We start from the raw sequence: 25,361 nt of genomic DNA on the forward strand, positions 1-25,361 counted from the left end.
GCTATCCTCGCCCGTCCCTCTGTTCATGTCTACTTGAGCACCATGTTCAAATCGACCCGCAGCAGTCGGAGTGATGTGGCTTTACTCAGGCGCATCCAAACGCTCCGCTAACCCCAAATCCTCGTCATCCCATCACCGCGCGCCCTCACAACACTCCTCCTCTTCCTCGTCGTCGACTCCCACCTCCCGACAGACGTCCCCCAGTTCCGCGCTCACCGAAGTTTTGAGAAAGAATCCCTTTAGAACAGGCTCAAAGGAGTCCCTGCCCGCCGGAGACCCTGAAGATGAAGATCCTTCGGTGCCCTTGAACAAGGACTTGCTCGTGCTCGCCGACTTCTTCCCGGACGTCAAGGTCGAGGTCCTCCGGGAACTCCTTGTCCGCTTCGATGGCGACAGTAGACTCCCGATCGCCACGGAGCAACTCCACAAGTACAAAGCAGAATGGGCCAAGGGCCGATTGAATGTCCCGCCGAGGAGCGTGGAGGAGCCGATCCCGGCAGACGAACTTTTCAGGACAAAGGAGTATAAGGACGCGGTCAGACGGACGGTGGGACGTGAATTCAGTGCACTGGGCAAGAGTGCCATTGACGCCGTCCTCGCGGAAGTCAACTTCTCATATACGAATGCGCGGCCTACCCTTCAAGAATTGACGAGCAGGTCGTGGAAAGCCACCTTTGCAAACCTCCTCAAGAAGAAGCGATCCCAGGCCGAACCTCCGTCGGTCCTCTTGGATAGAACAAAGGCGGATCCTGGAGGGCCACGCTTGATCTCGACAGGGTCTCGCGACCTTGACAAGGAGTTGTCAAATCTCTTCTCCGTGTCCGCGCAGTCGTCTCGACGACCGAGAGACCAACAAGCGATCGACCTGGAACTCGCTCAAGCCCTCAATCTGAAGGAGGCCGAGGAAGCGGGTGCCCTGTTTGAGTGCCAGGTCTGTTATAACGATGTCACGTTCGAGGACGCCTCATTCTGCACACACTCGAATCATACTATTTGCCTAGACTGCGCCCGTCACACTCTCCACGAGGCCCTCTTCGGGCAAGGGTGGGCAAAATCTGTCGACGTCGAGCGCGGCACATTGAAGTGCCTGGCCGCAGATGATTGTGACGGCCATATCCATCAGGACCTTCTCAAGCGCGCTCTCGACCGCTTCGACAACAAGTCCAGCGCTGAAACCTGGAAAAAGTTTCAGGACCGTCTGGCCGAGCACAACCTCCAACACTCGGCTCTACCACTCGTGCGATGCCCGTATTGCTCTTACGCCGAAGTCGAACAGATCTACGATCCGGACACAGTCACATCGGCCATCACATGGCGACTTCGCAAACCCATCACAGGCATCCACACTATTATATGCATCCTCCTGCTCGAACTCCTCCCGGCCACCATCCTCTTTCTATTACCTTTCTTCGTTCTTTTCCCCCGTTACTTTATTACACTTTTCTACACGTCGTTGGCCCATTTAGCCGTTAAGACTTGTACCACGCGCTTTCAATGTCGGAATCCCTCCTGCATGCGGAAGTCCTGCCTCAAATGCCAAAAGGCGTGGCACGATCCGCACGTCTGCCACGAACCCTTGATTCTTTCACTCCGCACGACCGTTGAGGCAGCACGCACTGCTGCCATTAAGAGGACATGTCCACGGTGTGGGACCTCATTTGTGAAAACCTCGGGGTGCAACAAACTCACCTGCGTGTGCGGGTATAGCATGTGCTACCTCTGCCGCAAGAACATCGGCAAGGCTGGCTCCAACATCGAAACCGGTGAAGGCTACCGGCACTTTTGCGAACACTTCCGGCCCATCCCCGGCCAAAAATGTCAAGAGTGCGACCGCTGCGACCTGTACCGGGCCGAGGACGAGGACCTCATGGTCAGGCGGGCCGGCGAGGAGGCCGAGCGCGTCTGGCGAGAGAAGGAGGGCATGGTCGGGGTTAAGGGCCTGGAGGATGCCGTGGGCAATGTCGCCGGCGAAGATACCGTGTGGAAGAGGTTCAAGGAGGGGAGATGGACGGTCCAGGGCGTGTTGGACTGGCTTGTCGAGAGGGCCGTCCTTGTCGAGGTGGAATGAAATACATCATCACCACAGGAAAGTCCCGGTATACATTCGTCCTTAACATCCATGCATACCTACCTACCTACCTTAGGTCTTAGTTAGGTCTTAGGTCTTAGGTCTTAGATACCCAGAGAATTCATGATAAGAAGTCTTCAGCCTCGGTCATTGTGAGTGAGTGATTCGTGATTGATTTCCCCAGAGAGAGAGGCCAGATGGAGAGGGACGGCGCGGGAGAGAGGGCCAACGTCACGTCCACGTACTCGTACGAGGTGTCTGGTATCTAACACAGGTAACCTGGTAACCAGGTAACCTACATAGTACTATGAGTATGTATGTAGGTACAAGTACTTTATGTGGACAGATCGCGCGGGCGTGCAAACATGGAGGAGAGACGTTTTATTCTTTTCTATCCTTTCCATTTTATTCAATTCCACTACGTCCCGCCTATGGTGGTTGTAGTACATACGTAGCCAGGTAGCCTCGTTGAACGGCGAAAAATCACATCTCGTTTTCACCAGCTGATTGATTTGGGGTAGAGCATTTCGCACACACGCTGCCATTGTCGGTATGCGGTGGAAGTGTTCCCTGCATCAGGTCAGGACCGCTAGTCTGGGACTGAAATGCCATGATAGACCTCCGTCCGAATCTCAAGAGCGTGACTTCTCCACGCAGAACAGAGAATGTGTTAATGCCATCGCCTCAAGTTCCTGCTCTCAATACTCTCAATACTCTCAAGAGGCTAAAAACACCTGAAAATGAGGGTTCCAAGTGCCGACAAGGGTCGCGTTCGCGAGCCCTGTCCCCCGATCTCCCATCTCCAAGCGCTTCGCTGCACGTTGTCAAGCATTTGCAATCTAAAGAGCAAAGGAGATTTTCAAAGAGCTCTAAAATCCAACTCCTGACTAGTTTGCGACCAGACCAAAATGAATACATTCCGGGTTTCCGGGGTGGAAAAAATGCATTGCGGTCTCTCTTCGACGTCGTGATCATCCGGGATGCAAAAATAGCTCAGGTTGAAAAGGACAATAGTTGGTAGTCGCCGAAATCCATGCACAAATGATGGCTTCGAAAGGGATAGATCCGCCCCTACCATTTGAAAGATATCTTTGTAACAAATCTCGTTTCAGGGCATTGGGGGGACGTCCGTTGGTACTCCATTATCGTCGGCTTCGGAGGGAGGTGTCAGCATCGTTGTGTCGACAGCAACAGGCACTTCGACCTCATTCACCACGACATCATCCTTCCTCTCTCGTCGATTAATGAAGCCTGGATCAGGGGACTCCCAGACATAGTCAACCCATTCGGATCCGATAACCCCTCGAATTCCCTTGGCAAGTTCGCGGATGGTTTGTCGACGTGCTAGAGACCATTCGTGATCAGTGACCGAGTCGCAGGGAGTAATGGTGCCGGGTTCCGCATCGAGGTCGTCAGCCAGTCCATCGAGAACGCTTCTCCACACTCGCATCGTCTCGTCGAGCTCCTCCACCCTACTGACACCCATGACACTGACGCCTACTCTCTCCTGAGGCAGGCTAAAAGCATGGCCATAAGACGTGTCTGTGTTTCCAAGTGGGTTACCCAAGGATCCAACTTTGGCGCCTTCCCGGAGCCAGTTCTCGAGAGCGAATCTGACCGCGACAACTTCGAGCTTTTCTCCTCTGGACTCTGCCCATTTTCCGGCATTGATGCAGGCTTGTCGGAGGCCGTCCGGAGCAGGATGCCAATTACCCATAGCGCCCACAGGAGGACCTGTTGATCTTAACAGGCCCATTCCTAGAGGGCTGGCATTTGTCACAACATCCACACCAGCGTTCACCAGGCGCTCAAGACCGTCCGAAAGCAGCCGGGTATTCTGAAGGGTGAAGTTTGCGTACGATTGAACAATATCCAGTGGTTCTCCAGTCTCTCGCAAAATCATTTCAGCCAGCTCGCAAAGAACCAGCACAGGATAGCCAGAGATACCAACGTAATGCACGGTGCCTTCTTCGTCCCGTATCCGGCGGAGCTCCCTGATGGCGCCGAGGACTTCCTCTGGTGAGACGAACTCGCAATCATGGCAATAGACCACATCGAGGTAGTCAGTCCTCAGACGACTACAACTTCTTTGGACGCTCTGTCGGACCCATGACGGGGAATAGTCGAAAGCATCGGCGGCAACGCGGCCAACCTTTGTAAGGATAAAATACTGATCTCGCGGATAGTGTTGTCGGACTAGGTCGCTGTCCAGAGCAGTCCCGAGGATCTCTTCGGCCGGTCCGTAGTAAGGAGAGGTGTCAAAAGCATGGACTCCTTGGGCGAGAGCTTTCTGGACAAGAGAAGTGGGACCCAGGGCGTATGGATCAACATTGTACTGTAAGCCAGATATCAACAGATATGCCGGGTTGCAAAAGAAGGTGGTTATTTACCTGATAGTTGAAGGTGGCGGTCCCGAAGACGAGAGGAGGGAGTGAGTTGGACAGTGGCGATTGAGACCTAGGCATGGCTTCGTCAGTCCCACGGGCCAAGCACAGAGTATGCGGTCCTGGTTGAAAAAGGGGGATGTTGAATGGAGGCGGATTGGAAGTATGTAGGAGCAAGATGTCAATGTAATACCTTTCTGGGTGACGGCGGTCGCAATCGGTGAGAGGAGCCACCAAGGACTATTTTTTGGGTGTTTGGTTCGATTCGGAAACTCTGGGAGCGATGGCGACAACGCAGTGGGGCAGTCCAATGCATGCAAGGGAAAGGTTCCTGCGGCTGATATCGAGCTAGAGAACAAGAAGGGGGTGGATTGCCGGTGGCCTAGATTGTTCTCTCCGGATTCGCAGGCTGTCACTTGGTGAGGGAGGTGGTTGGGGAGGATACGAGGACTTGGTAAATGTGTGGAGCGAAAGATGCGGATTCAGCCGAGGGATTTGGTAGTGATGAGGTGGACAAGCAGGATCTTCGTCTAAGCACGCAACGTTGACTCGATACTAGACACGAAACACAAAGATAATGCATGGCTTGAACATGGCTTGAACATGGCGAAGGAGAATCGAGGACGACGCCATTCAGATCCATGACGCTCTCATATTGGTCTGGGCGCAGTCTGCACGCAGGTTGCCAGGTTGTCAGGTTACACAGACTGCGTACAGATCTCACACCTTATCGCACTTCAACTCCCGTCGATACCCACTTCTATCCTGGTGATCTTGATGATCCTAGTGTGGCCCTCTCTTCCTTCTTACCTTTGCAAGTCTCCAACGCTTATCGGCCTGGCTGATCCGTGTCTCTTCTTTTAGTTGGCCCCATACAAGTATGTAACGGCCACTCGCCAGTACCGGGGCGGAATGCCAACTGAATGTGCACAAATGCTATCATTTTTGGACCTGCTCCAGCGTCCGAAGGGGCACCAAGTTTCTTCAACTCTCTCTCCTGAATTCCTGTCCTCTGTCGTTCTTATATGTCTGCATCAACTTCAAACCAGGCCCGGTCATTAGCTGCTTCGACTTGGCCCCAATTTCCTTCTTGAGTGGAGATACGCTCGTCAGGTTGGAGCGGCGTCCCTGCCCAATTCCAAGGCTGCGATTGCGACAGCACTGACATTAGAGACACCGCGTCAACTTGTCTGCTGTCTCCTCCTGAACATCATCCTCCTTTCCGCAAAAGTAGAAAGAGCATCCATCCAAGACGTGATAATCCCATTCTTTTGCTGAGAAATTCTAGCGTAGACCCTCACCCATGGTATAGTACAAATGGTTTTTACAGAGAAATTTCCGCCCAACGCCGTCCGCTATGCACGAGAAACAATCGTCGAAAGAGAGGATCCGAGGGACGAGGTGCGAAGTCATGTAGGCCTAGCTGGCCATCCGGTCTCGTTACCGTCCTTTGAAGACGGTCAGCCGCAAGGGAGATCAGTCTTTATAGATCTTGGGTCTCCAACCTTCTTTGATTTCTTTTTCCAACCGAGCCTTGTGCTCGGCGGCACGGGCCTCCATCTCTATCCGTTCTCTGGCACGAAGAATCTTGCTTTGGAGGTAGAAGGATCCACCCCCGCCTTTCTTAGGCTCGTTGAGATCGTACAGCTTTTTGAACCTCTCCATGACCTGGTCCATGTTGGTGGCGCCGCCTTGGGGAGGCTTCACGTTGAGAATCTTGCAGGCTTCGTCGAGGGTCATCCCAGAAGCGGCGGCGGTGTTGACCGCGCCTGGGTCGCTTTTCGCAGCAGCCCTTGCATATTGTGTCGATGCCTGAGCTTGTTTGTATGCCTCTGCGAACGCTCTGCCAAAGACACGCCCTCCGGTTAGGACGATCTGGGCGATAATTCGATGCGCCTGGTATGGTCAGTCCGGTCCTGCAGGGAACGACTGACTGGGGACATCTAGAACTAGGGGATACATACCATTGATTCTTGTCGGAAAGTAACAAGATCAAATGGGTTAATGATCGCGATGTGGGCGATGGCGGAGTGTTCATTTGTTCTTCAAGACAGAAGCTGCAGGAAATCTTTTTGCTTGTCGCAGTCTCCGGCCGGCGAATCTTCGCCTAAATTTCCACGCAATTCTCTTCTAGGTCACGTGACTGATTCCCTTGTGTCCTGCCACCTGCATCGATGCGGTCACCAAACAAGTCATTGATCGTCACGGCTCTGCCTGCGCTGTGCACATGCCTACGCCGCAGTCAAGGTTGTCCACAAGACCACATCTCACATCCGCCGAGCCATCAAATATCTTCCTTTATCAAATATGTCGCTATCATCTCTTATAATACTTCTGAACAACAGACCTCTACAAAGCAATCAGGCGATCCTGGACTGAGTCTTTCCGTCTCCGCACCAGTAGCGTCATTCTGTTTAGGTATCCTTTGGGCGTCATCCTCATGACCCGGCATTACTCGGTGTATGGCAGCTTTTGGTATGTCCTGATCCCCTTCCGGACTTTCTATTTCAGCTATGCTAATGACTGCTCAGAAACTCCTTGGATCACATCGATGTCAAGACCGTCCTCATATGCACCTGCGTCAGATTCCTCCTCCCAGCAGGCCTGGGACCCTAATCCCCCCACATATGCTGCCTTCTCTCCAACATCCACCTCTGGCTACTCCGCCACATCGAAGCAGCGGTCTACGATCATAGTTCACAAAAAGTCGCCTCTACTAGTAGCGACACCACCTCAGATCACCCGAGCCCTAGCCCATTCACATCCCTTCTTGCTGCCGTTGAATAAACTCGCCGGTCTTCTGTCATGGAGCACTCGAGACCCATGGGAATCATATCTGATGGTGGCTGTCTTTTGGGGAATCACACTATATGGAAGTGAAATCATTCGCTTTGCCAGCCCGATCATTGTAGTAGTTGGTCTCATACTGGGAATGTACTCCAGACGCTATTCGCCTCTGTCGTCCACCTCCAAAACCGGAGAGAAACACACAGCAAAGGGCCACAAAAGGCAACCTTCAGAATCTCAATCGCACCATAAGACCCTCGATGAAATTGTCGAGACCTTGCAGGAACTGACTGCTCGGTGCAATGTCTTATTGGATCCCTTTCTCAACCTGACCGATTTTCTTTCTACCCAAACTACACCAACCGCCGCTACGACCCGGCCAGCTTTGACGACCCTCTTCATCCGTGTTCTTTTAGTAACTCCCTTTTGGGTTGCCCTGACCCTTCCGCCTTTCTATATTCTGACTCCTCGAAGAGTCATTCTCGCTGTTGGCACAATAATATTGACCTGGCATTCCAAGCCGGCCCGGGTGTCTCGGGTTATTCTCTGGCGTTCTGTCTTTATGCGCAAAGCTGCCGCCTTTGTCACTGGATTGGAATTTGATACTTCGCCCAATGCACAATCTGGGCCATCAAATCGACCATCAATCGGGACAAGATCGAAATCTCAAGGCGACCTCGCCTCAGAAGCTGCGATCAAAGGGAAACCGGATTCTTCTGGCGTTCGTTTCACGTTTATATTATATGAGAATCAACGGCGGTGGTTGGGTCTGGGTTGGACGACTTCTTTGTTTGCATATGAGCGCGCCCCTTGGACGGATGAACACCTAAATCCTGCACCATCAAAGGAGGAATTCGAACTCCCAGATGTGGAGGGTGGTATGTCCCGGTGGAGATGGATCGATCCCGAATGGCGAATAGAGCATGGAGACGCCAAGTCACACAAGAGGGCAATAAGCGACAGCAAAATGGGAGGCGGTGGTATGTCCGGTAAGGCGACCGCCGACGACGGCGGAGGCTGGATATATTATGACAATCGATGGGAAGATGGGAGGAGAGAAGACGGATGGGGTAGATATACGAGGAGGCGCAAGTGGTTCCGTGATGCGGAACTTGTTGAAGCGACACCGAACATTGAGGACACTCCAAGCGGCACTCCAGCACAATCCTCGTCTGACACGGAAGAGGACAAGGTGAGAAAGGCGAAAGACTTCGCCAAAGGGGTGGGCGGATCAGACGACACGGTTACCGCAGACTCAAGAACTCCCACGGAGAAGTCATCTGGACCAGATCAAAAGTCCAACGACGCCAACAGCACTGCCAAAGCATCTGTGGTGAAGAAACCGGGGAGCTGGTTCTCGAAAAGAGACCGCAGTGACAGCAAGAGCTCGAGTGGGAAGAATACAGGCCAGCTCAGCACACGGAGCGATCGGAGTCGCGATGGTCCAGAAGATGATATGCTGGATAAGTGGCGAGATGCTCCAGGACACCGAGCATTCAGTGTTCAGGAGGATGTTGCTATGAGCCTTGGATAGGGATTATCTTGATGGTATGAGCCTCGGAGGATATGTTATAATTAGTAGTACACCAGGATTGGCTGCTCAGCACGTTTAGTATTTCCCGTGATGTGCTTGTGATTCGATATGTAAGTCCTGATTTTGCACCTTGCTGTTCGGCCACCCCTGTTGCCGTGGTGCCAGTATCGGCACCAGTGAGTTAGTTACTCGCGACGTCATATCTACCAGGATCACACCCTCTCCTCCACTTGTCCTCGTTCCTTTCATTCGTCTTGCCTGAGCACCCTGAGCTGTTGACCACTCACCCACTCCTCGCCATGATGATCAAGGATCTGTCTGATCCCTCGTGGCTCCCTGCCTTGACCCGTCAGTGCTGGAACCCATGGCAATCCCAGAAAAAACCCATCCCCACATCTCCATCCCATTCCAGGCCAGACCAGAGTCCAATGGTGCCAGAGGGATCGAGACTGACGTCAAGCACTTGGTTCTTTGTTGCACAGAATGCCTGACCACGGCAAAGTTACTTGTGGGTTATGACGAGAATAGGAGGAGAGAGAGAGGGGGTCCCGTGCAAGGCACGGTCATCTACATATATTATAGCATACATGTAGGGGACTTGTACTTATCTTCATCGTCTCATATATCAACTTTCCTACCACCACAACAACAACCATAAACCACTTCTCTAAAGCAAAGGACGACTCTTGTTCTATTGACACCGTACAATACAAAATAACTTTCAATCCTCACCATGTCTGAACAGCAACAGAAAAAGGAGCAACAAGGCCGTATGTTCATGTTTCCCTCAGCCCAGCCAATCTCTCGCTCCCTCCTGGTCGTATCCTATCCTGTTCTACTCTCTGTTCTCAACAACAGGAAAATGACCTTGGTCGAGTGACTAACACCCCTTGGCCCTAAAGTAGGAGGCATCCTCGGCGGTTTGACCGACACGGTCGGCAACACTGTCGGTGGCGTCACGGTACGTTCGGCGTCTTTTCACTCCTTTCTACTATTCCCTCCCTATATATTGTCTACAGCCTGGGCTAACATGCCGAAAATGTTCGCGTGGCTCGTGTAGGATACAGTGGGCAACACCGTCTCCGGCGTTGGACAGGGTGTCGGCAAGACCGTGGGTGGTGCTAGTCAAGGCGTATGTACCTACTTCCCTTATTCCCTCCCTCTACTCTCCCACCCTCTGCGACTCTCACCCCCTCCCCCCGATCTTCCTATTCCCGTGACATCCTCTGCGAAAGTAGCTCGACAACGGGCCTCGAGATATTCATGCATCGACTGACATTCTGCCGGCCCTTGCTCTGTATATATAGCTCGGCGACACGACAAAGGCTGTGGGCAACACGGCCAAATCCACCACCGATTCGATTGGAGGCAAGAAACAAACGGCAGACAATCCGCTGGGCTTGTAATCGATATGTTTTAGGGAAAACGCAGTCTCTGGTTTTTTGCAAGGGGAAAAGTCATGATCTGAGAATTTGCTTTGTACCCCAGTCGCCTGGGTTTGATCCAATCTTTCGCATTTGACACTGGATATGCTAGAGAACTTGGATAGTTATCAACTCCCATGATATCTCACTTAGGAAGCAACGAATGACAAGTCTTGAAAGACTTCAAAAAATACACGCAAGCGCGCCAACCTGCTTGACCATCCCCCAAATCCAACTCCAGTTTGCGCGCAATCAGGCGCGTGCATGCAACCCGTATATTCACAATATAAATATCAACGTATCATGAAAGTCGTGTTGGGTTGTACCTGACGATCATAAATCAGGTACATATTCTTCATAACCATCCAAACAGATTAGTCCAAAAAATACCCGTCTTCCGCATTTCCTTCCCTTCCTTGAACCATCGTCGGCTGTAGTGGTTTGAGTTGCCGTAGCACTACTAACGCTCGTGGTGAATGTTGGCGCTCGTGTGACGGTGCCTTCCGTTGTTGTCGAGGCGTCAATGGCAGTGCTTGTGACATGGTGATGGTGGGATTTGGATGAATCATGGCAACCCCAGAAATAACCGGGTGTCTTGCATGTGTGCTTCTTATGTGGATTGGCGGTTCTTGTGGCACTTGGATTCGATAATGTCGAAGATGGAGATGGCATATGTGTAGTCGACGTGGTATCACGACATCCCCACCAACCTGGGTGCTCACAGGTTGACGATGGGTCGTGCGTGACAGAAGCAGGGACAGATGCGGTGGACGAGGTTGTTGTTGGCGCGAGCGTGGTTGTTGTTACCGTGACATTGACTTTCTCGTTGCACCCAAACCAGCCTGGTGTAACGCAACTTGTGGTCGTGTAGGTGGTGGTAACCACCGGTACCGTGGTCGTCGTAGCGGCTGTTGTAGTCTCATCTAGACATCCCCACCAGCCTGGAGTTTTGCATGTGCTCGTTCTTGTGTACGTTGTTGAGCTTGTGCTAGTTGTCCGGGTGGTCGTCGTCGAGTCCGAGCCATTGCTCTCAAAGAACTTCCAATTGAAGCAATCCACACACTCATCGTCAGGTTCACAAGTGGGGACCGTCTGGTACATTTTGATCACATTGTCGATCACATTGTGAATCTTATGGTTTCCTATTCCCACACGCCAACCGTAGTCACTCACAGTATCGTAAACACATTGTTTGCCAGTATGGCACTGGGATTCCATGGCGTACCCACCCAACGTGCACGTTGCTGTGGCACCATTGCAGGTTCCCATAAAGACTGGATCCGCCGTGTTTCCAAAGTGATAAGCCCCGGTATATTTTGTGCGTGGTCTGTTGGGATTTGATGATGGGGGAGCCGGAAGGCCGAGGCGCTTTGCTGCAAGATCTTCGCCAGGCGCTTCAAATGTTACGGTTGGCAGACCAAATGTGAGACCAAGGAGGCTAGTTACTGCGCCGCCAAGGGAGTGACCTGCAAGCCAGACGTTCGAATCTGGGTATAATTCCGTAACGTTGGTATACAAGTCGATTGCAGCTCGATAATACCGGTTCTCTTGTCTCAAGGCTTGGACTACACATGTCCGGTTGCAAGTATACGTGCCGGTCTGGCAGTCGCAGACTTGATGCCAGAAGTATGAGCCGCCTTGAGCACAACAGCAAGAGAAGAAGAGATTGTCGTTTAGCTTGTCCTTGGTGGTAGTCCCATCTCCATCAAAGACGGCAGGAGAAGTCCCCTTGAGACTAATGATGACTGTTTCGTTGCCTTCGTTGGCAAATATATGTCCCCTCAACCCGTCGCCTTCCCATCCAAATGGTGTAGATCGGTTATAGCCTTGGTTGACATCTTCCCAATCTCCTTCGCCAGGGCCTGGGTTATATGCGTTGGCTGCCATTATCGCCAGGTTGAGTACCGTGGGCTTGTGCTCGATATTGGGACCCACCACCTCGTCCAGTGTCCACTGCGAAGCGTCAAGCACAGCCGGACTGCCTGTGTATCGAGCATGTTGGAGATATCTCTCAATGCTCGGCGCTTGCCTGTCAACTAGTCGCTCAATCTCGACAGAGTCAGAACGCAGGATGAAGTGTGGCGGCGGTTGGAGGAAAGACGTCTGGACATGGTCATCGTCTTGGGTGAGAAGGACGGGCGCCTGCGGGCTAAAATCGTAGCGTTTGTGCAGATTGGGATCTCGATAGGTGCCTCGATGGAAAATGTGTCTTAGTGTAAAGTCATGAGTGTCTGATTCTTTCGGTGCTGGCACTGGATACCAGGGATCAATGGCGGCGGGGAGTTTGGCCACAACGATCGAGGGGGTCAAGGCGAGGAAGGACAACAGCATGCTCGCTGTGATTCTGCTGCCTGATGTGCAAATCCTATCTCTTTGTTTCCGAGTCTTCATATTGATGTGCTGATGGTACGTGACTGAATCAGGGTGCAGGGGAGATCGGAGTTGATGAAGATGGGATGTTTGAATGACTGTTGACTGAAGTGGCTCGGGGTCTCGTGGCCAGTGGTGGCTCGGTGGATGGAGGCGAGGATGGGTCTGGAAGGCACTGACGTCGAGCCCGACTGTGGAGGGCAACTAAACCACTTTCTATTATTCGGTACATTACCGAATCCACCAAACCCGTCAATCACATGCGTTGTTGGCTCTTGTTCAGCAGTCAACAACGAAACGACGCACCACGAATCCTCTACGGATGAGCCGGCTCTGGGGTCATTTGCGACTCCTAGGCACCGGATTGTTTATAGTTTCTCTTTGGAGTAAAAGAATGCTCTTCTAAGATCTCCCGCGCCGGCTGCCTGAGACAGGCTGACAACACAAATACAGTACTGGTCTGTTCACTCTTTCCGCACTCGAGACCATCACGTCTCAATCCTTCATCATGTCGAGGAATTTCTCAACGGGATCAACCAAGTCGAGACCCTCTGCTATCTCCACGAAATCCTTCACTCGTTACGAGCCTCCTGCTCCCTCGTCCCCCGCTGGTAGAAATAGAGCTAGCACCATCCAAGCCGTCACATCTCTGAAATCTCCCAAAAAGCAGGACTCTTCACCAGAGGACATATTTGAAAAGCCTATAAATGAAGAAGATGAACCTCCATCCCCGGACCTGGGGCGGGCCAACAGCCTTCCAGATCGCTTCGACGAGTTGCCCATAGAATTGGCAAGCCTGACCGACAGATTCATTGAGTCCCTCAGTGCTAAGATATACAATGAACCGCCGACGATCGACCAGTTGTCAGAACTATTTCAGGAATTCTATGCTCGAGCATCCGGAGCAATCTCCATTCACATTTCGGCCCTCAAGTCCCGCATCCACCGAGACCAGTCACCGACACCTTCCAAGCCCTCCTCACGCTCCAAACCTCTGCAAAACAAGCCTTCGAGTGATTCTCTGGCGCCAGTGGACCAAAGAGGAGGCTCTCAGCAGATGTTGACGGCTTCCGAGGTCACAGAGAGACGCAAGCAGAGGAAACTGCTAGAGTACAAAAGGATTGTCCTGGAGGAGGCGGTGGAGAAAAGAGTATGCGAGAAGGTTTATGACAAAATATGGAGACACAAAAGTACTCTGGATGAGGTCAGAGACGAGAAGCTAAGATCAAAAACAGCAGCATTAGCATTGGTAGGGATAGGCCTAAAGGACCTGGGTATTGATTGGAACGAAGACACTGAAAAGTCGGCCGAAGATGTCCAAGCCTCGCTGGCTCCTGCGCGAGAGAGCCTGGCTAAGATGAACGAAGAGCACTATCCGCTGGGAAAATTGCAGCACCTCACAACCGCCCATAAAGCTGTGGTTGATACTCTTTACTCAATACACCCTTCCTCATCTTCGGCCGACGAGATCCTGCCAACCCTGATTTACACATTGATCACATCACCAGTGGAAGGTATCAACATAATTAGCAACCTTTATTTCATACAGCGGTTCAGAGCAGCACCAAAAATCGATGGCGAGGCCGCCTACTGCCTCACGAATCTGGAGGCCGCGATTACTTTCCTAGAAGATGTCGACCTGGCGAGCCTGAGGGCAGACGAATTGCCAGAAGGCCCTAAGAAGATTCCATCCCAACTAGAAGGAGATGGGAGTTTGGATAAGCTTGAAGAATTTCCCTTATTGCCTGAATCGGTCCCTGCTTCCGCGTCTCCTACCACAGCGACCTCTACTTCGAACGCTACGGGCACATCAATCAAATCAGGTCAAACTTCCTCGGTCGTCAAAACTCTTTCCGAAAACTCCACGTCCACTCCTGCTACACGACATCAACGCACGTTCTCTGACCTTCTTCAGCCTATAAGTAGTGCGAATGAAGCCGTTCGTTCCACGGCAGAAGAAGGCTTCAAGAATATTTCCAGTAGCCTGGATAACAGCTTCAAATTTCTCCTTGGGAAATTGAAGGAACGAGGCAGTGAAGGTCCCAACACTGAAGTCATCCTTCCCAAGACGCTGGACGAAGCGAGACAACTCGTCAATCGACCTTTGACTCCGGATGAAGACGATCACGCGTTGAGCGAGTCAAGCTCCGTGCATGACGGACAGTCTGGCTCCATTCCCTCTAACCTGACAAAGACTGAAGAGAAATTACTTGGCTTACTAGGAGGCCGAAAAGCAGCTGTACGGGAGCGAAGTGTGGATAGCACTCAGAGCAATGGAAGCGGTACCGGGAAACGAATGAGCTTTCTTTCAGGAACCACGAACTCGCCCCCTAATGGCCCTGCTACAACAATAGCAGGCGGTCCTCCCCAAAAGCCCACAACACCAGCAACACAACTAGCGACCACCAATCCTCTTGAGACAGTAAAGAATTTCGGCAACAGTCTCAATCCAATGAGCCATATAGGCTCTGCGTTTGGAGGCGCTTTTGGACGATTTGGTGGCAGAACAGCTACTGCATCGGCTTCTCCACCTGCCGCACAGACTCCTCCTACGCCGACGATAGTTGTGGCACAGGAGAACAAGGAAGACTCGACAGAGGAGAAAAATAAGCCAATCCGCGAAGCCGCCTTGCGGTTGCCAGACAACGATGAATTGGTGACCATTAAGGCCGCACCACCTATCACAAGATTCATGAAGGTGGTGGATGCGAAAGAATTAAGGCTTGGTGAGGTGCAAGAACTCCTTGCAGATTACCAGCGACTTGCAAAGGTGCTGGGAAAGCTGGTGACGAAAGCTCAGGACGATGCTGAGACGGACACAGGCGAAGCAAGTGACACTGCTGAGGCTGGGCAGCAGTCAACCGCAAGCGAGAAGAGCAAAACTTGAGACGTATGTATAATGGTTGCAATATTCTCTGTCCACAAGAATATCTAGAAGCCCGCCTGGGGCGATGGACATTGTGAGCTAAATTTCCAGCAAATACGGGCCTTTTGGAGTGACTAGATCTGCGGAGTATCACAAGTCCGCCTATGTCACTTTGTTGGTGATGCATATCTGGATCCTCCCACCGAGATAGTGCAGTACTTTGCCGGACTGGCATGGTTCGATTGAGCCATTTCGCGGTCTTCGCATATCGGCAAGTTGAGAGCCTGGTGCCAGCCTTGTCACGAGAGCTGCACACCCATACGTCAACCACGAGACTCGAGCTTCAATATTTGAGAATTGGTTGCTTCAACGACCAAACAGCCCGTTCCGAACAGAGGGGCGTTCATGTTTACGGCATCAGGTGGTCGATAGATGGGGTGAACCCAGGCAGCAATGCCTCTGAGGGCTCGATGGCAACAGGAGCAGGTCGAATCAGACCAAGCGACAGTCGGTCCTTTGCGTATGCCTCGATGCTGGTCGGAGAAACCAGGCTTTGAATCAGCAGGAGAGAGACGGGGCAATGGCTCGGTGTGGCCATGACAGGGTCACAACCAGCTACCGAGTCCTTGATACCCGGACAGACTGAATAGACATAGACTGTCGGTGTGGAATTAGCACGACACTGAAACAACCCACCAGAGTCAGATTCCACAGTCTGCCACATGTACTGTACAGAATAGACCTTTGTTGCTCTTCGTATGCCTCTTGTACTATACAAATAGGGGTACGTATAAAAAGTATCACGACCGACATTTACAGTTGAAAGGCACGATACGAGATAGCTGAGCCCACAAAGGTACCTAGGTTAATAATTAATTGGGTTGAGGTATGAGGTATTATGGATCTATGGATCTATGTATGTATCCATGTAAAGTCGTGAATTTTGATTTTTCCAGTCGTCGTCGAGTCGTGCCGTTAGGGGTACGTATGTTGGAAGGTATGTAGGTAGGTAGGTAGGTAGGTAGAGCAAACCCTCTCAAATTACTTTTCTTTCCTTCTCGTTTCCTTTTCCTTTCAACTCCTTTCTTTTCTTTTTTCCTTCCGTCGTAACTTCGTGGTATTAATGCCTTTTCTCCGAGGTCCAAGGACTGGTTTGAACGGGGACCAGCTCCCAGCTCTCGCTCAAATGTTCCCGCTTGGTTTGTTGTGTTGTGTTGTACAGTTTTCATCTCCTTCGGTCTCCCTCACTCCCTCTATTTCCGGGGAGAGAAGGTCTGAATCACTTTGCGGGCGATTTGCCCCTGATCAATTCTCCGCCGCCTTTCTTGAGGCCGGCCAATTCCTTGTCCACATCCCCGCGCTTCACCTCGACCTGCTTCTCCCTCTTCTTGACCTCGAGCTCGAACTTGAGGGCGATTTTCCGCCGCTCCAGCCGCACGGTCATCAGCCTCTGCACATCCGCCTTGAACTTCTCCACGAACCACTCCGCCGTCTGCTCGCGATCGGCGTCGGTGAGGGATTTGAACAGGTTGCGTTGGTCCTCAGGACGCATTTTGGTCAGATTCGTGAGTTTGGTGGATAAAGTCAGCGGGGTGCCGTTGGCGTCGAGGGCCGGTTCCGGCGCCGTCCATCGTGGGTCTTGTGTGAATGGGATGGCGTCCAGGTCCGCCATGGACTTGGTTTGGAGGACTTCCGGGTCAAAATCTAGGTCCAGCTCTGCGCGGTGACGCTTGGACGCAAGTCGTGGAGAGTCCGGTCTGGTTGCTGCTGGAAATTGCTCTTCGTCGGATGACGACTCATGAAGCGAGGACATCTTGGACGAGAAGGCTGGGGGGTGCACAAGTGACGCATGTGGTTGAGGCAGCTGAATGGTTGGACGAAGATTGTCCGGCAGAACCATCTCAGGTTCTTTCTCGAGCGATTTGTAGACATTGAAGCGATTGATCTGTTGCCGACCGGATGGCTCGACCACGACAGGGGGGGCAATTTCGCTGAATGACTTTCTGTGCTTTGGCGAAGAGCGCCTCGTTGAATCTTCGTGCCTATGGCTCCTTTTCGCTTTCTCCTTGCCACGCTTTGATGTGGTCTTGACTTCAGACGCCATTCGAGTACGCGAGGGCGTGTTCTCCACGATAGATGTTCCTTCGATGTCGCCATCCGGATCAGACCCTTGAGTATGATCGTCTTCCCCATAGTTTGCCGGGTCAATGCTGGTGTGACTGGACCGTTTACCGTGCACTGGTTCAAAGCCTCGTCTGAGTCTCTCAGCATCCGCCTGGGCTTGCCAATCGTCCGGGAGCCCCAAGTTCTTTGCACGTTCACCAAAAAGTAATTTTGAACCGTCAAAATTATGCACGGGAGGGTGGAAGGGAGCGTCGGCGTTGTTCCAGATAGGGGGCATGCTCCCATTATGGTGGAAGCTGAAGGAAGGCTTCGTGCGTCCGGTCTTTTCTTCGGCTACGCTCAGCGAGTCGTCAAAATGGATGCTTTGGGTGTCGTCAAATGCCTAGAGTTGGGTCAGTGGATGAGCCCATCTCAAGGGGGTAGCAATCTGTACAGACATTGTGACGGTGTTCGACGGAATGGGAAAATATGCTGTGCTGCACCACCGCCGGCTCCTGTGCTTCAGCACCCTGTCCAGCCAGCTGAGCGAGCTTTGAATTCGAAATTGTCAGCGTGTTGGGCACGTCCAGCTTCAACTTTGCAGCGTCCCGGCGGCTGATGACCTCCACATTTTCCTTGTTGTGGCCGGCTTGCTGCAATTTGCGACGGGCTTCATCATGTCGCTGCTGCGATCTTTCCCGGCCGGAATTTGGCTGCGGCGTCAATGACCGCTGTTCTGGGCGGCTCTGATGGGTGACGGATTCACGATTTTGGACGTATTGCTTAGCATTCACTTTATCGCTGACAAGAGGCATCTTGCATTGCCAGGAAGTCGACTTCAGAGTAAAGTTGAAGCCACTATTCAACAGATGAAATGGGTTTGTGCTCAAGGCTAAAAGTGTACTCAGCAACGCACCAAATTTGGCTGCGGACTTTGTCGCGTTAGAAACGCGAAAACACGTGCTTCTAATGTACGTCTGTACTTACAAGGTGTGACGTTTTTTTGAGCTCATAGTGATCATATCTAGTCAATGAAGGACTCCGTGTATGTACGAGGTACCCCGTACCGATGTAGATGCCTGACATTTCGAGTCTGTGCAAGGTACAAGGTGCTTTGTATATCCTACCATAATGTCATGTTCGACATATCACGCGCTACACAGGTATTGAATGATGGTTCATCAGATGTCAATTTCATAGTATCATGGTGTCTTCGTCAATGAGCGTGTACCCAAATATTCGGCTGGCGTGCCTGCTTCAAGGAAAGATATTGCAAGCGCACTTCCCACACAGTCTGGTGCAATCACGAATTGCATGCTATCCAGCAGAGCCAGAAGAAGAGCCTGCAGCAGAGGCTCCGCCAGAACCTGTGCTGGGCCCCGAACTGGAATGCGACCTTGTTGTTTTCTTTCTCCTGCCATCCTCATTGCCGCCATCCACTCCATCATTCCCTTCTCCCCCAAAGGCATCCTGATGAGCTCTTCTCTTGGGTCGTCTCCAGGGCGTCATTGTTGGTGCTCTCTTCCAGAGCACTTCATCATCACTGCTGCCCAGATCCTCGTCTTTCTTCATGCCACTTGACCCGGCAGAGTCGGCAAATGGGCGATGTGCACTGCCCAAGAAGCCGTTATACAACTCATTCGCTTTTGAGTCAACATGGGCATTAGGGTCCCAGATAGGAAGACCGTCTGGAGGCAATGCCTCCGGAGAGGCTGTGCCTCGAGCATACTGCGCGACAGAACCGTTGATGCCCGTAAGTGACCAAGCAAAAACTGCAACTTCTCGAATGGTATTCATAAAATCAGACTTGGACGGGTCCGTCATTGGGAAAGAAGTAGCGGGAGCCACAGTCGTTTGCTGTATAGTGGGAGGCATGACCGGCTCCGGAGCCCAGGGAGATGCAAACAGTCCGTTGGCGTAAAATGGCGCCTCGGTCGCTCCAAGAGTATGTGGGACCAATGGTTTCGCACGGCGAAGAATGACAACAAGTCCATCTGATGTACAGGAAACTACGGCTTCAAGCTCCAGTCGTTCTCCATTGACATTTGCTGCCTCGGTCTGTTGTGGAGCTGAAACCTGATGAGGTTCGGGGTCGGACTCTGCCCCATTCTCGTTGACAACAATATCGGTGCCTGCACCGGAAGCCAATGCATGACTGTCATCGTGACCGTTCACTTGAACATCAGGCGCCCCATTTCCGGGGGGCTGTACAACTCCATCGACTTGAGAATTAGAAGCCTCTCCAGGAGCGCTCTGCGCCTGAGAATCAGTGACCTGTGCGGCAGCTTGAGTCTGGCGAGGAGTGGGAGCATCCCCCATCGAGACACTAGAACCAGAACCAGAGCGCGTGTCAGCCCCTAGAGGAACACCACCGTCGTCGTCTTCGTCACTCTCGTCACCAATGGACTCGCCGTCAGGCCTATCAGTTTCTTGGAGAGGATTGTGGTACCAGAATCTCAGGTAGGCAATAGAGTCGTTAGCTTTGGCGCTTTCAATGCATTTGACGGCATCTTGAAGACACACTTGTTCAATACAATGGTAGAAGCTCCTTCCAGTCAAGTCTGATGGCTGGAGACCTAAGATTGCGGCGACGCCATTTGTGGCGTACATGACGGTGGAGGTACGTGAGAAGCGGTTGAGAAAGAGTGCCGCCCTCGGCTCCGGGGTATGAGCAGATGGTTCATCGTAGAACTTGCTGGACAGATACGACAACATGTGGTACCTGGGATCCCGGGGGGAAGAGGAAAAGATTCGTCGGATCCCAGCTCCGTCTAGCGCTCTCTCTGTAGAAATCAGTCATAATGCTTGGGATCAAGAAAGTGGAAAGTCCTCGTACGTCTTGCTTTTGGCCCCCGGCGGTAGATCGCAGTACTGGCGACAAGGACATCATGAACCACGGTGAACACGCATTCACAACCGACCCAATGACCATCCTTGTGCCTGATGCGGCAATAGTTCATAACAGCCGCCTTGTCAAGACTGATGCCACGGTCATGAACTGCCCGTGCAAAGGGGATCTCGTCTGGGTGAAAGTAGTCCCAGCATGCTCTCCCCGTCACCTCATGAGGAAAGTAACCCAGTATGTCCTCGACCGAATCGGAACAGTACCTGATTCGGGCATCCTGGGATAGATCTGTGAGGGATCTCAGTCAAGTACGCATTGAACGCCAGGGCTTACTGACCGTGGATGGTAATGAAGACGGTCTCCATGGGGACAGGGTCAGAAGTAAAGCACAAAGGCAAAAGGCCAATGTGCACCGAGCAGCCCTAAAAGACGCTGGACTCCTTCACCGAGCATGGGAGCAACGGTGGCTCCTTAATACTTTCTCAATTCTCGATGCTCGCCAGAAACCAAGGTGACAGGTCTATTTTTTTGTCGCGAATGAGATCACGATACAGGTTACGGGGTGGACCGTAGTACGAGGACTGGCTGCAGCAGTTGGTACTAGGTAGCGAGTGGTTGGCTCCTAGTTGAGCGAGCAGGAAGTGATCCGGAAGGGAAGAAAAGACCTGTGCGTCAACACGGAGGCGAAATGCAAGGTGACCAAGTGGGAAGATGGGCGTTCTAGCTTGGTGTGACGAGCCAATCGTCGCGCTGTCGCCACGAGAAGTGCGAGGCTGGAGGCGAGACGGCGGACAGCTAGGTTCGGTCACTAGTCGTACTGGTGAACCAAGCAAGTGTCTGCGATCCTGTCCAAGGCTTTAGAGGTATCTTGCAGATGACGACATATGTTTGAATCTAGAAGATGTACTCGTAGGAGACTTTTATTCCAACTCCAACTCCAATGAGTTTTGGTGGCTGAGAGAGATGGTAGAGACGAGGAAGTATGTGAGTGATGATTCAGACAGGGAAAGCGCCCAACGACTAAAGGCAGGGATTGCCACTTTGCATTTGGGGCAGCAGGAGCTGAGAATCAGTTGCAGGGAGCAAACATGCTTGGCTGAAAATCATAGGTCGGTACCGAGTACTCGTACTGGCAGGTAGGTTCAGGGTAGAAGACTTGTGGTTGTGGACATTGCGGCATACACCGAGCGGTTGGCCACGCTGTGCAGGGTCTTGACATGCGCAACAGGGGACCGGGCCAAAGGCATCCATCCTCGAGCACATGGTCAGTGTGAGGATGGCAAAAGCAGGGTCCACCCACACACTGCCTGACTTGCTCGCATGCCTGGGAAGCTCCTTACGTCAAACGTCTATCATTCTTGATGCTCACTGACTGCTCCTTGTTCACAACAGACCAGCATTGTTTCACCTGGGTGGCTCGTATCCATGTGTCCAGGGAAAGGAATAGACTCCCCCACCAGCGTCCATTGGTGTGTGGGTTTCTTTTTCTCTTGGATGTGCGACTTGACTGGTCACCTATCACAGACAAGTTCAAGCGTATGCCACAACATCGGCAGTCCGAGTTTCTAGTCGGGCGTGGGGGAAAGGAGATCAAAAGGCGGTGTCGATATAGGACGTGCCAACGTGCCGACTTGCGAAGGTGCCAATTGTCTGGCTGTCTGCTGAAAGGAGTGACGAGGCAGAGCAGAGAAATAGTCGAGGTTACTGTGACTGGTCAGCTTTGTCTCAACTCACAATTCTCGGTCAGGAATTGGGGAGGCCGAAGCTCTCTTTCTCAGTGATGAATGTGAACTAATTAACTCGAGTGACTACCCAGATACTAGTATGAGATGGTGCCAAGCCAAGCCGCCATGATACTCATTTGCTATTCAATGAGCAAGGACATGGCATCCCGCATACAGATTTCAACTCGAACACCGCTCTCCAATATCTGCGATTCTTTGATCGAGCGGTGGAGGCGGTGAGTCAACCCTGTCTCGACGCAGCATGCATTTCCTCTTCTAATAGCTTCCACCCGGTATGCTTGAGGGGTTGCAGTGAGGTGTGTGGTCAATGTGAGAAGCGAGATAGCTACCTGTTGGTATTGGTGCCTGCCTGCTTCCCCGACCTACGAGTGTCCAGTGGGGCACTAGAATAGCAACTCGTACCGAATCACTACGTCAGAAAAAGCGACGGCGGCGTCGGACGGGTACCACGGGACGCCTGTTGCCTGTCGCCTAGCCGAGTCCTTCTAGGCTGTCAGTGGCTACTCCAGGCTTGGCCCACTGCACTTGTTTAGTTAAGACTGGCCCTTGGACGACAAGGCTCGTCATTGTCAACTTCTCACATTGCATCGCCGATGACAATTCATGGTACACCAGAGACAACCTTCCAGTATCCACAACTGCACATGGCAAGGTACAAAGAACATATCCCTCAGCTAATCGTTCCCTTTTGTGCGAAGCTGCGCCGACTGGAGGACCTGCATACAACAGCAACAACACCTCCTACTGCGCCTGCAAGTATCGAGGTGTCTCATCGTGTATGTCCCACTTGAACTTGCTCCCTGGATGGTCACTCAACAGCCAAGGTGTTCCGAAAAACTGCTCTCGGGCGGTGGCCCCCTGCTTCTCGGGTCCAGCTCGAAAAAGGCCCCTGGCTCGAAGTTCGGGCAACAGAAACTCGATTATGTCCTCGAAAGAGCCAGGGTTCACCACATGAGACAAGTTGAACCCATCCACGTCTGCCACCTCCACCCAGCGTTCAAGCTCATCTGCCACCGTCGAGGGTGATCCTACTATCTTTGCGTTCATGCCGCCCAATAACAAGTAGTCAGCGATGCGCGACTTGTTCCACTTCAGGTTTTCACTTCCCGGAACTGTGTCTGCCCATCCATTGACGATAGAGTTGATCATAGGCATCTTGACAAACCGAAAATCTTCGTCATCCGAGTAAGTGGAAAGATCCACTCCAGTCCAACCCCCGAACAGTGCGAGGGCTCCCTCTCGGTTTCCATAAGAAAGGAATTCCTCCTGTTTCTTCTTAGCCGCCTCGTCCGTCTCAGCGACGATGACACACATGCTCGCAATGATCTTGACATGATATGGATCTCGACCAGCTTCACGCGCTAGCTGGCGGATCGCTTCGACCGAGGGCTTGAGTTTTTCCGGCAGTTGCGCTCCGGCGAATATCACTTCTGCGTGCTTGGCACCAAATACTCGCCCACTCTTCGAAGTTCCTGCTTGGAAGAGGAAGGGTGTGCGTTGCGGGGAGGGTTCGCAGATGTGAGGACCGGGGACATTGAAGTGCTTGCCCTTGTGGTTAATTTGTCGAACTCGTTCACCCAGCGCATAGACTCCAGTCTCCTTGTCTGCCACGACGGCATCCCCACGCCAGCTGCCCTCCCACAGCTTGTACAAGACCTCCATGTACTCATCGGCTATCTCGTACCGCGCATCGTGTTCGACCTGTTGGGACAGACCAAAATTGCGAGCCGCACTGTCGAGGTAAGAGGTCACAATGTTCCAAGCCACACGCCCGTTGCTCAGATGATCCACTGTCGAGAACCGCCTGGCAAGAGAATACGGTTGCTCATAAGTTGTGCTGGCGGTGATTCCAAACGCAAGGTTCTTCGTCACAGCGGCCATGGCGGGGACTAGGTACAACGGGTCGTTGACAGGAAACTGGGCGCCAGATCCCAGGGCGGGACCTGCATTGGCTGGACCTTTGTAGACTATTTTGCCTTCAGCTTGTGTTCATTCTATCCATTTGCTTGATCCAGCAGCCCATATTTGCCAGCACAGAGGAACATCAAAGGGATTCGGGATAGAGCAGGGCTGCAGGATCGTGCAAAGACTGGAAAAGGGAGGTTGAGGGTGATTGGAAATGTCCAAACAGCACAGGCGAAGGACGATTGTCCTGGTTTGCTCCACCTACCATCATAGGCTCCGAGGACATCGGCAAGAAACAAGGCATGGAAACCAGCCTCATCCAGAAGTTTAGCAAGGTCTGTCCAGAAATCCAATTTCTTATAGTTGTATGTTTTGTTTCGAGGATGTCGCCAAAGCCCGGGTGAAAGGTGACCAGGCGTGTTCATGGCAAAGGCGTTGAGGATGAGTTGCTTCTTGGTTCCGCTGCCAAGCCGCGTCGTGCCATTCGTGCCATTGGCCGCATTTGCCTGCGCACTTCCAACCTCTGCCGCCATGTTTGCTATCACAGACGACGGACTGCTATCTTGTCTCTCGGTGCTTCAACGTCTGAATGTCGGCTCACAATCTCCTCTGGTGCTCGACATCAGCATCAAGATATCTTCTTGGCCAAGTATTACCCTTGGTCTCTCGCTTGCGGTCACTTGTGCGGCGCTGACCTTTGACCCAAGAACTGGATCGCGTCATTGTCTTCAATAGCACGCAATACGAGAACCGTTTCCGCACTTCTCCAAACCCTCCTCTTGGAATGCTTCTGCAAATGAAAGTGGACCATGTGCGGATTCTGGTTATCGGCTTTTCTGGGTGACCAACCTGCTTCAGCATGGCCTGAACGTGAGAGCGAAATTTTGTTCTGGTAATCAATGTTTACCAACTCGCTGGGGCGGAAAAGATCCATCTAGAGGGCCTCGGGGCGGACATGTTCGTCTTGGAACCGCAATTAGGCGCGCATGGGAGAGTTGGGCGATGTCGCGACGGCGGAGTCTGAGCACGACATAGGGTCGTTCAATCGCAGCATCAGTACCGTGGAGCAAGGTATTCATTGTACATGAAAGCGGATAACCCCCTCTTTCTTACCAAGCGATACGCGATACCTGCATCCCCAATACCACCAGGTCTTGAAAACCCCATGTCAAAGTCTTTACAAGGCCCGTACCAATATTGCTTACGATGAGATGCCCGGAGTGGCTGCCGTTATCCGATCTCGCTTTTCAGATTAGTTGTCCAAAATTCTGGGTCGACTTCATGATCTGGCGGACGGAATATCTTGTATTTGGCACTGAACAGTCCTGAG

The 25,361-nt window shown here is 52.2% G+C and overlaps 9 protein-coding genes across 9 annotated transcripts; 3 read left to right on the forward strand and 6 right to left on the reverse strand.

Moving 5' to 3' along the window:
• Window positions 1-73: 73 nt before the first annotated feature.
• AYO20_01354 (hypothetical protein) lies at window positions 74-2,068 on the forward strand (the record flags this gene model as incomplete). Its single annotated transcript, XM_022639660.1, has 1 exon — window positions 74-2,068. One exon carries the CDS (start codon window positions 74-76, stop codon window positions 2,066-2,068), a length of 1,995 nt encoding a protein of 664 aa, XP_022504496.1.
• A 1,108-nt stretch (window positions 2,069-3,176) lies between these two features.
• Window positions 3,177-4,533, reverse strand: AYO20_01355 (hypothetical protein; the record flags this gene model as incomplete). Its single annotated transcript, XM_022639661.1, has 2 exons — window positions 3,177-4,403; window positions 4,459-4,533. The coding sequence occupies 2 exons, from the start codon at window positions 4,531-4,533 to the stop codon at window positions 3,177-3,179; spliced, it is 1,302 nt and encodes a 433-aa protein (XP_022504497.1).
• A 1,395-nt stretch (window positions 4,534-5,928) lies between these two features.
• AYO20_01356 (mitochondrial import inner membrane translocase subunit tim16) lies at window positions 5,929-6,419 on the reverse strand (the record flags this gene model as incomplete). Its single annotated transcript, XM_022639662.1, has 2 exons — window positions 5,929-6,348; window positions 6,417-6,419. 2 exons carry the CDS (start codon window positions 6,417-6,419, stop codon window positions 5,929-5,931), a joined length of 423 nt encoding a protein of 140 aa, XP_022504498.1.
• Window positions 6,420-7,003: 584 nt separating this feature from the next.
• On the forward strand, window positions 7,004-8,773 carry AYO20_01357 (hypothetical protein; the record flags this gene model as incomplete). Its single annotated transcript, XM_022639663.1, has 1 exon — window positions 7,004-8,773. One exon carries the CDS (start codon window positions 7,004-7,006, stop codon window positions 8,771-8,773), a length of 1,770 nt encoding a protein of 589 aa, XP_022504499.1.
• A 2,142-nt stretch (window positions 8,774-10,915) lies between these two features.
• AYO20_01358 (hypothetical protein) lies at window positions 10,916-12,528 on the reverse strand (the record flags this gene model as incomplete). Its single annotated transcript, XM_022639664.1, has 2 exons — window positions 10,916-11,105; window positions 11,171-12,528. The coding sequence occupies 2 exons, from the start codon at window positions 12,526-12,528 to the stop codon at window positions 10,916-10,918; spliced, it is 1,548 nt and encodes a 515-aa protein (XP_022504500.1).
• Window positions 12,529-13,075: 547 nt separating this feature from the next.
• AYO20_01359 (hypothetical protein) lies at window positions 13,076-15,454 on the forward strand (the record flags this gene model as incomplete). Its single annotated transcript, XM_022639665.1, has 1 exon — window positions 13,076-15,454. The coding sequence occupies one exon, from the start codon at window positions 13,076-13,078 to the stop codon at window positions 15,452-15,454; it is 2,379 nt and encodes a 792-aa protein (XP_022504501.1).
• Window positions 15,455-16,712: 1,258 nt separating this feature from the next.
• On the reverse strand, window positions 16,713-18,351 carry AYO20_01360 (hypothetical protein; the record flags this gene model as incomplete). Its single annotated transcript, XM_022639666.1, has 2 exons — window positions 16,713-17,939; window positions 17,995-18,351. The coding sequence occupies 2 exons, from the start codon at window positions 18,349-18,351 to the stop codon at window positions 16,713-16,715; spliced, it is 1,584 nt and encodes a 527-aa protein (XP_022504502.1).
• Window positions 18,352-18,853: 502 nt separating this feature from the next.
• On the reverse strand, window positions 18,854-20,746 carry AYO20_01361 (hypothetical protein; the record flags this gene model as incomplete). The annotated part of the gene is made up of 3 exons (XM_022639667.1): window positions 18,854-20,319; window positions 20,373-20,669; window positions 20,719-20,746. The coding sequence occupies 3 exons, from the start codon at window positions 20,744-20,746 to the stop codon at window positions 18,854-18,856; spliced, it is 1,791 nt and encodes a 596-aa protein (XP_022504503.1).
• Window positions 20,747-22,867: 2,121 nt separating this feature from the next.
• AYO20_01362 (hypothetical protein) lies at window positions 22,868-24,564 on the reverse strand (the record flags this gene model as incomplete). Its single annotated transcript, XM_022639668.1, has 2 exons — window positions 22,868-24,093; window positions 24,297-24,564. The coding sequence occupies 2 exons, from the start codon at window positions 24,562-24,564 to the stop codon at window positions 22,868-22,870; spliced, it is 1,494 nt and encodes a 497-aa protein (XP_022504504.1).
• Between the last annotated feature and the right edge of the window lie 797 nt (window positions 24,565-25,361).

The sequence above is a fragment of the Fonsecaea nubica genome (assembly GCF_001646965.1).
Source record: "Fonsecaea nubica strain CBS 269.64 chromosome Unknown Scaff5, whole genome shotgun sequence".
Classification (NCBI taxonomy): domain Eukaryota; kingdom Fungi; phylum Ascomycota; class Eurotiomycetes; order Chaetothyriales; family Herpotrichiellaceae; genus Fonsecaea; species Fonsecaea nubica.